General features: G+C 44.5%; 1 protein-coding gene across 1 annotated transcript in view; it reads left to right on the forward strand.

Annotated features, from left to right (window-relative positions):
• The first annotated feature begins 297 nt into the window (after window positions 1-297).
• LTBR (lymphotoxin beta receptor) overlaps window positions 298-12,985 on the forward strand; it is a 52,562-nt gene continuing 39,874 nt past the window's right edge. The window contains exon 1 of the mRNA XM_040435595.1: window positions 298-617. Coding sequence (XP_040291529.1) covers window positions 549-617 — 69 coding nt within the window. The 5' untranslated portion in view covers window positions 298-548. The remainder of the gene's footprint in view (window positions 618-12,985) is intronic.

Here is a 12,985-nt window from a genome sequence, read left to right on the forward strand (position 1 = left end):
GCAAACACTAAAAACACTCAATAGCAAAAATGCTAACATTTTATAATGCATTTATACTTTAAAGTAACATCTACAGTTGGTGCTTACAACATGCTCCAAAATGTCGATAAAATGCAGGGAAAACAGAAAGCGATAGTAGCTCATTAATTTTGTGCTGCCTTCCTGGGGATTCTCTGTGTCTTACATGACTGCCTGGTAGACATTGGCTGACATGTCCTTTCCCTTTAAGAAGTGCCTTTGGTTCCTCTACCCTCTGTCCCGCCCCCTGGTGATTCACACTCCAGTTTGTCACACACTTTACTGGAATAACAGGAAGCTTTTGCCAAATTAAAGGTGGAGATTGAAAGTAAATGATGACATTGAGACGGGGAAGACAAGATTTCTTGAAGACCCTGCAGAAGAAGTAAGCAGTGAGATTATTATAGGATTCCTTAACGTGGAAGGCTGGAGACACTTGTTTGGCAGCAGATCCGGAGTCTCAGGGGAGTCAAGAAAGAATCACAACTTGTACAATACATCTGACTATGTGACCCTTTAAATCTGGGATCATGGAGCTGCGTCCGTACCCCCGGCTTGTTCCACTGTTCCTGGGAATTATTTTAGGGAATATCCTGCAGGTAAGAACTTGGAAGAGCGATGACTATGTGTTCTCATGTGCAATCATTAGGGACCTCATGATAACGTGGGTCTACGGACTAGGTCATTAGTAAAAGATATATCTATCTTGCTCCCAGGGGCGTAGCTAAAGGCTCATGGGCCCTGGTGCAAAAATTCAGCTTGGGCCCCCCCTTCCCTTAGTGCTTGTTGGCAAGGGGCAGGGGAGCACATAGCCTTCCTGCTGCCAGAGGCAAACATTGAAAGGGCACCCCCTCAATCTAAATTCTTGACTTAACCCCTTCCCTTCAGCCAGAGGTGTAAATTGACCAGTATGCACTTTCTATAATGCCAGTGTCTTATGTGGCACAAGGGTCTTTGGTCCCCCACAGGTTAGATCTGAGGGATGATGTTTTAGGTTATATCTGGGGTGGTGTTGGAAGTTAGATCTAGGGGACGGTGTTGGAGGTTAGATCTGGGGGACGGTGTTTGAAGTTAGATTTGGGGGGGGGGGCGGTGTTGGAGGTTACATCTGGGGGGGCAGTGTTGGAGGTTATATCTGGGGGGGGGGGCAGTGTTGGAGGTTAGATCTGGGAGGGGGGCAGTGTTGGAGGTTAGATCTGGGAGGGGGCAGTGTTGGAGGTTAGATCAGGGGGGCAGTGTTGGAGGTTACATCTGGGGGAAGCAGTGTTGGAGGTTAGATCTGGGGGGCAGTGTTGGAGGTTATATCTGGGGGGGCAGTGTTGGAGGTTATATCTGGGGGGACGGTGTTGGAGGTTACATCTGGGGGAAGCAGTGTTGGAGGTTAGATCTGGGGGGCAGTGTTGGAGGTTAGATCTGGGGGGCAGTGTTGGTGGTTATATCTGGGGGGGCAGTGTTGGAGGTTAGATCTGGGGGGGCAGTGTTGGAGGTTACATCTGGGGGAAGCAGTGTTGGAGGTTAGATCTGGGGGGCAGTGTTGGAGGTTAGATCTGGGGGGCAGTGTTGGAGGTTATATCTGGGGGGGCAGTGTTGGAGGTTAGATCTGGGGGGACGGTGTTGGAGGTTATATCTGGGGGGGCAGTGTTGGAGGTTAGATCTAGGGGACGGTGTTGGAGGTTATATCTGGGGGGGGGGGGAGTGTTGGAGGTTAGATCTGGGGGGCAGTGTTGGAGGTTAGATCGGGGGGGCAGTGTTGGAGGTTAGATCTGGGGGGGGCAGTGTTGGAGGTTAGATCGGGGGGGGGCAGTGTTGGAGGTTAGATCTGGGGGGGCAGTGTTGGAGGTTAGATCTGGGGGGCAGTGTTGGAGGTTAGATCTGGGGGGCAGTGTTGGAGGTTAGATCTGGGGGGCAGTGTTGGAGGTTAGATCTGGGGGGCAGTGTTGGTGGTTATATCTGGGGGGGCAGTGTTGGAGGTTAGATCTGGGGGGGCAGTATTGGAGGTTACATCTGGGGGAAGCAGTGTTGGAGGTTAGATCTGGGGGGCAGTGTTGGAGGTTAGATCTGGGGGGCAGTGTTGGAGGTTAGATCTGGGGGGGCAGTGTTGGAGGTTATATCTGGGGGGGCAGTGTTGGAGGTTAGATCTGGGGGGATGGTGTTGGAGGTTAGATCTGGGGGGGCAGTGTTGGAGGTTAGATCTAGGGGACGGTGTTGGAGGTTATATCTGGGGGGGGGGAGTGTTGGAGGTTAGATCTGGGGGGCAGTGTTGGAGGTTAGATCGGGGGGGCAGTGTTGGAGGTTAGATCTGGGGGGGCAGTGTTGGAGGTTAGATCGGGGGGGGGGGGCAGTGTTGGAAGTTAGATCTGGGGGGGCAGTGTTGGAGGTTAGATCTGGGGGGCAGTGTTGGAGGTTAGATCTGGGGGGCAGTGTTGGAGGTTAGATCTGGGGGGCAGTGTTGGAGGTTAGATCTGGGGGGCAGTGTTGGAGGTTAGATCTGGGGGGCAGTGTTGGAGGTTAGATCTGGGGGGCAGTGTTGGAGGTTAGATCTGGGGGGCAGTGTTGGAGGTTAGATCTGCTTGTTTACTCACACAAATTAATTTAGTAATGTGCAGATGTAGCAGAGCTGAATCTAACTTTTCGGGGGCCATAGCTCTGTTTCCAGCCCTATTCCCTTTTGGCAGCGTTCACAATGTGCAGCCAGCCTGAGAGCTCAGACCATATCACATGCTTAACTAACTAACAGATGGTTGCACATGTTCCGTTCCGTTGATGCAGCAGAGTTCATTTTGTTATTTACTCTCCAGAGCAGCTCTGATAACTCTTGGGTTGAGATAAAACAGTAGGTTGATCTGCAGTTGTTATATTGCAGTTCAGCTAAAATGACAAAATGACCTCTGCTCTGTATATGATACATGCATACAGGCCAAACCCATATGTGCCATTATATGGCTGTAAGTATGGAGGCTGCCAGACATTCAGTCTACTGTACAGCACAACACTCAGCAAAGTCCTCTCTACTACATAAAAGAGTCAATGGTTACTATACGACACACAGTCCCATATGAATAGGAAACCAGAGAGTTTCAGTATCTGGTCCTTGTCGGTTCCAGATATAAGTAACATGTCAGGACAACTTACCTAGGTAATATATGTGTATGTAGTAGTGCTGAGATTGTCAGATTTCAGTTTGTCATTTGGCAGGACTCACTATGATATCTATAGACAGCGGATCTGCCTGTATGTATGTATGTACGGTATGTATGTATGTATATATATATATATATATATATATGCATGTATGCCCTGAATGTAACTTTACAGTTTACTAACAGATATCATCTACATGCCACATTATATGTTCATTGTATCACTTATCTTCTATTCATCCTGAGCCAGACTGAAAGTATCAGACAGCATTATAAGCCACCATACAGTGTACAAATAATACTGCCACGCAGCATATAAATAGTGCTGCCATACAGTATATAAATAATACCAACATACAGTGTATAAATAATACTGTCATGCTCTAAAGAAATAATACTGCCATACAGCATATAAATAGTGCTGTCATACAGTGTATAAATAATACCACCATACAGTATATAAATAATACCACCATACAGTGTACAAATAATACTGTCATGTACTGAATAAATAAAACTGTCACGGCATATAAATAGTGCTGTTATGAAGTGTATAAATAATACCCCCATACAGTGTACAAATAATACTGCTATACAGTATTCAAATAATACAACCATACATTGTATAAATAACATCACCAAACAGCAGATAAATATTACTCCCAAGCAGTGTATAAATAATACCGTCATTTAAGATATAAATTGTGCCATCATCCAGTGTATAAATAATACGACAATACAATGAATAAATAAATAATATTGCCATACAGTGTATAAATAATAACACTATACAGTGTAAAAATCATACAATGCAGTGAATAAATAATACCATCATAGAGTATAATATTGCCATGCAGTATATATAAAACTACCATCAATATAATGGATAAATAATATTACCATACAGTATATAAATGATGCAATCAAACAGTGTATAAATAATACTGCCATGCAGTATATAAAGAATACTGTTATCTAATGTATAAATAATACCGCCATTCACTGTATAAATAATACTGCAGAACCATGATGTCTGGTGGCTTTACCAATCATGTATAGTACACATCCTACTATATATCAGTGGTGGTCCAATGCAGAACACGTAGGAGGTCTTTTATTGCAAATCCCAAATATCTGGGTGCAATGCACATCTTATTTCTCAGTCTGGACAGCTGGTGACATTACGATGCAGAACTCTGATAGATAAGGTCCATACCCTGCAGAATCTCAAGTGCAGAAGAGCATGCACACTGCAGAAGCCTGACCTGTGGAGGCTATAGAAATCCCAATTATTACATGTCATTGCACATGGGGCAGAAGGACCTCTTAGTCACTCATCTTCAGGACCAATCTCCGCACGCCTGGTGGTTTTATTATGCTAATCCAAGAGGTGCCTTCAATCCAGTATCTTTGGCTGTGGACCTGTAGAGCAGATGTTGACAGCATTCCTAGTCCTAGCCGTCCAATCTTCTGAGATGCACCAGTAGATATACGCCTGGAGACCATTAGAACGGCATCTGCTTATCTAGAAGAAGTACCTTGTAGTTGTGATGTGGCAAGGAAACTTGATACACCCTGGCACTTGGCTTAGAGTCAAAGTGAAATGTATTCTGCAACTGACTGACTGGTATTGCTACCATCGCTCTACAAGTGCAATATGTTTGTAGCATTTAACCATTGAGACACAGGGCTGGGAGGAGCTGTGTACACAAAACGGCGGGAGATTTTTTAAACTAAGGTTGCATCTTCACCTTAGCATCTTGCATTGGGCATCGGATCTTAGATGCTGGAGATCTGTTGCTTCAAAAGTGTACAAAGCTCCTGCATATATCCTCAGATGGTGGTGCACAATGTTTAAGTTGCATGGTGCCCTGTGTGGTACCACCCGTTAGCGCCATATAGCGTACAGTACATATACCCATACCATCCAGTGTGTCATACAATAGGGTGCTTATTTGCCTAAATAACAATGATGTATAGTGCCACCACACAGTAAATACCGCCAAACAGTGCCTAAAAAACACCAACAGTAACCAATACAGCAAAGTGGTCTGACGCCAGGGCTATCAATGTATAGACAATACCGCCATATAATTAATATTTAGACTCGTGGTGCTTCAGCCGGTGGAGACTGAGCAGGTTTCACACCCTTAAGGTCAGCCGCCAAGCGGAGAGTTCAGTACAACATGATGTGTCAATGTCACTTACAGTCTTAGCGTGGCTTTGTGGCGCATGGACTGGTATAACTAGCAGGTACTGATGGGTCTTCTGCCAAATGTTAAAAAGTACCAGGGGTTGTGCCAACCAAGCTGCTCTACCATTATCGCATGAAGGTTTTATGACAGTTTTAGACCAGTAATAGTGTAGCACTACTATAGCGGTGGGTGGAGCGCCTCTGGTTAGGCCTGAGCTTCTCAGTGTGAATGGAATAACTGGGTGAAAAACGTTTCTCCTAAACGGCTAAATTGCGTAGGTCTGAGGCTTACACGGCGCCATCGAGTTGCATATCGGCCTTTGTGCCGTGTAATCAACTCCATAATTCATTTTTATAAAAAAATCACTGGAAATGACAGTACTGCCAAATGGAGTGTACTGGACCCAGTGCATTATATACTGCTTACGTCTGCAATGATCTATACGCTACGAGGGTGCTCTATCTTATTTGGGAATGAATGAGGTTTCTTTTTTACCTTCTTTTTTTCGCACCTTATTGTTTTGAATGATTTCTTAATGGTATTTTACTTATATAATGCTCTGCATTGTATACTGTGCATTAGAATATCTTCTGCATTGTATATTATTCATAGGGATGTTCGGGGGAGTTTATCCTGTTCATTAGAATGTGCTCTGCATTGTATATTGTCTATTAGAATATCTGTCCAAAAAAAAGTCGCCACCTGGATTTAACTAAGCAGATAGTTCTGAGCCTCCTATTGGATAATTACTGCGTGGGCGATTATCTTTCAGTTGGCAACAAGTTATTTAACCCCGACTGGTGCAATGAGTTGCTTCTCATTTCTTAAACAACCATGTTGAAAGACACATCTGGTGGTCGCATCAAGCAGAGAAAACATCTAAGGAGATTGCAGAAACTGCAAAAATTGGGTTAAGAACTGTCCAACCCATTATTACAAACTGGAAGGATAGTGGGGACCCATCATAATCGTGGCGGGAAAAAAAATCCTGAGTGATCGTGATCGGCGATCACTTAAAGGGGTTATAAAAAAAAAATATATATAGCACTGAAAATCTGATGGGCAGCAATATATAACTAAGTTAAGCAAGTTTTACGCAAAAATAAATATATTTCATCATTTCCCTGGTTCTTGTCTGGCCCTTTGTTTACATGCAATAAAAACACTCTCTGCCCCCCCCTCCCCCACTTTGCTAAGGGAGTTGCTACAAGTGCTGCCCTGAGTGATATGTCTTCCTGCTGGGAGAATCAACAGCAACTTATAAGTGTAGAACTACAAGTCCCAGCTGTATAATGACACTGCTAATACACACAGGATCTTTCCCCTACCTTCTTGTGCAATGCTCTCTCTAGTCTGTCAGTTCCAGTGCTCAGAATTGTCTCCTCACTGCCTGCTGCAGCTAGCCAGTCTGTGCAGCTGAAGGGGTTAAGAATCCTAGGATAGAGCAGACAGCAGTGAAGGGGGGTGTGGCCAGCACAGTGACGTCTCTGTAAACGAACTTTATCAGAGCAGGGAGAGAAGCTGACATCACAGGTCATGTGACCCTCAGTGAAATCTGAGAAACCAGGCACTGCAGGTAAAGTGAGTTAATTGGAAAGCTGTTACATTTGCCCAGTTAGGAACATAGAAAGAACAAAAAAATAACTCGGATAACCCCTTTAAACGTTTGGTGAAATCAAATTGAAGAAAAACAACAGTAGAACTCAGGGCTATGTTTAATAGTGAAAGTAAGAGCATTTCCACACGCACAATGCGAAGGGAACTCAAGGGATTGGGACTGAGCAGCTGTGTAGCCATAAGAAAACCACTAATCAGTGAGGCAAACCAGAAAACAAGGCTTCAATTTGCTCGGGAGCATAAAGATTGGACTCTGGAGCAATGGAAGAAGGTCATGTGGTCTGATGAGTCCAGATTTACCCTGTTCCAGAGTGATGGGCGCATCAGGGTAAGAAGAGAGGCAGATGAAGTGATGCCCCCATCATGCCTGGTGCCTCCTGTACAAGCCTGTGGGGGCAGTGCTATGATCTGGGGTTGCTGCAGTTGGTCAGGTCTAGGTTCAGCAACAGTATGTGCTCCAAGAATGAGGTCCGCCGACTACCTGAACATACTGAATGACCAGGTTATACCATCAATGGATTTGTTCTTCCCTGACGGCACGGGCATATTCCAAGATGACAATGCCAGGATTCATCAGGCTCAAATTGTGAAAGAGTGGTTCAGGGAGCATGAGACATCATTGTCACACATGGGTTGGCCACCACAGAGTGCAGACCTTAACCCCATTGAGAATCTTTGGGATGTCCTGGAGAAGGCTCTGCTCAGCGGTCAGACTCTACCATCATCAATGCAAGATCTGGTGAAAAATTAATGGATGAAATACTGGATGGAAATAAATCTTGTGACATTGCAGAAGCTTATCGAAACAATGCCACAGCGAATTCGTGCCGTAATCAAAGCTAAAGGCGGTCCAACGAAATATTTTTGCTGGCGACTTTTTTTTTGGGACGGGCAGTGTATATTTTTCATAGAAATGTTTGGCACAGTGTATCCTACTGTGCATTAGAATGTGCTCTGCGGTGTACATTGTGCAATAGAATATCTTCTGCATTCTAGATTGTCAATTAAAATGTACCCTGCATTGTATATTGTCATAGCAATGTTCTGTGGAGTGAATCCTGTTCATTAGAATGTGCTCCTCATTGTATATTGTGCATTAGGAAGTCTTCTGCATTGTATATTGTACGTTAAACGGTCTCTGCATTATTAATTGTAAGGTTTCCTGTTTGTTAGAATGTGCTCTGCATTGTATATTATTAGAATGTCTTCGGTATTACTTGCGGTTCTGCATTATATACTGGCTTTTTAATTAGAATTTGCTGTGCATTGTATCCTGTTTATTGTATAGGGTTTACTAAAACAAACACAATGTAACACCACTCTGAATGCAACTCCACTCTGCAAACACATAAAAGGAAATATAAAAAATAATGCCATACTCACTACAGAAAATATACTAGTGCTAACGCTACACTCATTATATAGATGTGAGATTCTTGGCAAATACATTTTGTACAAAATCATTTGTGCCCGTCCACTGCCGCAAGGTGATCTCTTTTGGACAGGAACCTACGCTACATGCTACCTCATTTGGTGCTATCAGGCCTGCAATTCAGGGAAGAAGAAGTAAAATAAAAACAGATGATGGGGCTCTGCCGATCCAGTTAAAAAAGTTTTATTTGTATAAGAAATGAATACCGCGTTGCTATTGGCTTCAGTAAATTCAGGGTAGGCAGGTTCCACATATAAGTCAAGCCCACTCTACAGCTTTATACTTGCACTAATTAAAATCAGCCTGTGAACATAAGTCAGCATGAGGGCTCAAGCACACGACCGTATTTTTTGTCCGCATCCGACCCGCACTTTTTCACTTCAATGGGGCTACAAAAAATGCAGACAGCACACCATGTGCTCTCTGCATCTGTTCGTCCGTTCCGTGGCAACCGCAAAAATATAGAACATGTCCTGACGTTGCATTCCACAAAAGGCAGAAGACACACGGCTGGTATCTGTGTTTTGAAGATCCGCAATATGCCACTAAACAGGCAACGGTGGTGTGCATGAGCCCTAAAGAAGAAGAAGGCGGCGCTGGAAGTATGAATATTCTCAGGATGAGTTTGGAGAAAACTTTATTTTAGCACTAAAAAAAAAAAATTTTTTAAATTAATGTTTGCACCAAAATAAAGTTTTCTCCAAACCCATCCTGGGAATCTTCATCCTTGCAGCGCCGCACACAGCCTTCTTCTTCTTCTCCTCACTAAGGTATATTTACTGGACACCACCACTGGAGGGGCTGCATGCAGCCGCAGCAACAGGGATTTCACCAACATTCAAGGCTGTCTGGACCATGGTGTGGCGGGCACAACGACATCTGGCGAGTGGCCCCTTGTCTACAGCGCCATACCATTCTTTCTAAGGTCCTACACACTTGCCCGTGCTCTTCTCCCTGCACAGGTTTCCACTAAAATCTGCCCGTGGGAGAAACAGGTTAATCAGAAGCGCATGACCAAAATGGAGACAGCCAGATCTTCAAACGCAGACTGCAAAGAAAAAAACTAAGTTAGTCAGCACATCCCAATGCACAGATACACATCACCATGGCTGAAAATACGAAAACAAACACAAGGCAACAGCACTTTGCAAGCACGAAAAAACAAAACACATAACAGTGTCATACTCACCATAGAAAACCTACTAGTGTTAATGCTATGCTCATTATATAGATGTGAGGTTCTTGACAAATACCATATTTTTCAGACTATAAGACGCACTTTTCCCCTCCAAAAAATGGTGGGAAAGTGGCAGTGTGTCTTATAGTCTGAATGCTAACGACAGCCTGCGGGAGGCATAGGCAGGTGAGGACAGCGCTGCACTGGCTGTACTGACCTCTCTGGTCTTCTTTTGGGTCCCACTCTGGTGTCCTGAACATGCACAACAGCAGGACGTAGTGCATGTAAGCGCGCACTATGACCTGACGCTGTGTGCAGTCAGGTCACAGAACACAGTGGGACCCAGAAGAAGTGATGGAGCAGTCTGTTGGGGGCCGAGGGATCTGATGGGGGCTGATCTGAGGTATATGGGGATTGGGGGGTCTGATCTGAGGCTGATAGTGTCTGATTGGGGGTCTGATCTGAGTCTGATGGGGGCTGGTGGGGGTCCGATCTGAGGCTGATTTGGGCTAGGAGGTCTGATCTGAGGCTGATTGAGGCTAGGAGGTCTGATCTGAGACTGATTGGGGTTTGATCTGAGTCTGACGGGGCTGATCTGAGGCTAATGGAGGCTGGGGGGGTTTGATATGAGACTGATGGAGGCTGGGGGGTCTGATGAGAGACTGATGAAGGCTGGGGGGTCTGATGAGAGACTGATGAAGGCTGGGGGGGTCTGATCTGAAGGTGATGGAGGTTGAGGGGTCTGACTGAGGCTGATGGAGTTTGGGAGTCTGATTTTAGGGTCTGATCTGAGGTCTGATGAAGAATGGGGTTCTCACTTGAGGGTCTGATGAAGAATGAGGGTCTGATTTGGGGTTCTGCTCTGAGGTTTGATGGAAAATATTTTTGTTCTTATTTTCTTCCTCCAAATCCTAGGTGCGTCTTATAGTCTGAAAAAAATGGTAAATAGGGTTTATTAAAATGCAATCTGCTTTGCATTTTGTTTGCCAGATATAGTTCTGCACTGTATATGGTTTTGTAGACTGTGTACTGAATTGTATACTGTGCATTGCACATGGTTTATTAGAATGTGATGTATCTTGCATTTTTTTTTTGGATTGAGGTGCACATTTCCTTCTGTTTTCCAGTTATACTATAATAGAATTACTTCAACCGGAATGTTTTAAGTGAATAAGTGAGTGAAATCTTCTCCTGTGTCCAGTGGTATCAGATACATGTACTTTGCTCACAGGACATAGTTGCTATAACCCCCCGAGGAAACGCCCTATTCGGGTCCCAGTAGTATATACGGTCCTTAGTTTAAGAAAGGCAAGAATGGAATCCCCCCCTGGGAACAACCACGTCTTGTATCTGGAACTTTTTGCTTTGTGCAAAGTCAGATGAACAAATCATTATTTAGAGGTATATTCATATGACGCATGCGATACATACAGGACAAATGCAAATCAATCACATATAGGTCAGAGAAAAGGTTGGTGCTGAACTCCTCCTTTATACATAAATCAGCACAGCCTTTTTCGGCAGCAGCCACTAGGGGAAGCCAAGTACATAGACATTTTACAGCTTCCATTGAGCTTGGTGGTAGCTCCCCCTAGTGGTGGCGTCAAGCAGACAGATTTTATAATAAACTGTCTGAGGGGAAGCGACAAATATGTCAGTGTTTTTCAGCTAGTTGTCAGGTGTAAATAGAATACGGTCACCCATATTTTCACGTTTTCCTGCAAACGTCGGGTAAATTTGGTGAAGTGGAGGGCGAGCTATTACTTATAAAATGCCTCTGCTTAATAAATAAATAAATCTCACTGGTGGGGGCCATACTAAGTGTTGTATTGGGGTCCCATGAGGATCCGTGTAGGCCCCTGGCCACCTCATCCAGATGGGTCCCTACAATACAAAGGCCTTCAAAAATGCACTCAGGATCGATAGGAACCAGCTTTATTCCATACAGCCTGATGGAAGCAGTGCACGCCAAGATGGAGGCAGCCACACATGTACTAGGCAAAAAAAAAAAATGAGAATGAGGAAAAATATGTTCTATTTGCATAAATCTTAGTTTCCGCTTAGTGGTGAACCTTCAATGGAGGCAGACCAGGCAACTGCTACGGGGTCCGGGCAGGGGAGAAAGGAGGCAGGCGCTAAATGTAAAAAAAACAGCATTTTCATGCAGCAGCCACTAGGTGGAGCTCAGTGCAATCAGATTATTGTAGCTTCCACTTCAGTCAATGGTAACTGCATACATTCCTATGCACTGAGCTCCCCCTAGTGGTGGCTGCAGGCAGCCAGCTTTATAACAAAAAGGAAGCAGGAGGCTTATCAATGTTTTTACGCCAGATACCTGAAATATTTTGATCAGAATAAGTCGGATAAGGTGGGTGATGCCATGGGTGACTTTTTTTTAAATTCATTTTTTAAACTAAAATTTATTCCATTTAATAAAGAAAAAATAAATTCACCTGCAATCTGAGGCGTCGCATTTGCATTCCCTAGGATTGACTGACACACACGTACTGGGGCAGGGGGGCTCATACTAAGTATTGCTATGGAGCCCTATGGGATCTGTGTACGCCCCCGCTTTTGAATCTTTACATTGGATTTCTTTTGCACGGCGGTCCCAACACATCTGCCCATTTACTTCACTTTTTCGGAGGGTCTGGATGACTCTGTCACAATCCTGCAGGAAACCCATTATGAAAGAAAGAGTTCTGCTGCGTTCCTGCCGGGTGGTTCACGTGGAGCTGTAATTGCAGACTGTGTGAGTTTTGGAGCAAGGCCGGCGCTACCTGTAACCACACAAACAGATCATCATCACCGATGCCAGAAACAATCTAAATCCAGGTCTAGAAAAAGAGTAGAAAGTGGTAACTGTAGAAAGAAATGCAATAAGTCACAGTCATTATAGGGTTAAAAGGCTTTCCAGGACTTTGCTTTTGATGGTCTGTCTTATATCAGAATGGTCTGACTCCTGGGACAGTGCCGTGAACTTCGCAGTGGCCGTGCTTGGTACTGCAGCTTTCTGCAACTTGGTCTCATTCAGGTGCATAGAACATTACACAGCCATTACAAAAGTCCTTCTCGGCTTCGCATAGAAATAAAGCAACTCCCCCCGATTCACATGCATGCTCGGCTTAGCCGTACATACATGTTGTCATTATACAGGATATTGTCATGTATTAAGCGGGGCAGGGATGTAATATTACCACTTTACAAAGCATTGGTGTGGCCCCATCTGGAATATGCAGTTCAGTTCTGGGCACCAGTCCATAGAAAGGATGCCCTGCAGCTGGAGAGAGTACAGAGGAGAGCGACTAAACTGATAAGGGGCATGGAGGGTCTTAGTGATGAGGAAAGATCCCTATGAGGAAAGATCTCCCTAAGGGGAGACATGATTAACCTGTACAAGTATATA

The sequence above is a fragment of the Bufo bufo genome, chromosome 6, assembly GCF_905171765.1.
Source record: "Bufo bufo chromosome 6, aBufBuf1.1, whole genome shotgun sequence".
Lineage (NCBI taxonomy): Eukaryota > Metazoa > Chordata > Amphibia > Anura > Bufonidae > Bufo > Bufo bufo.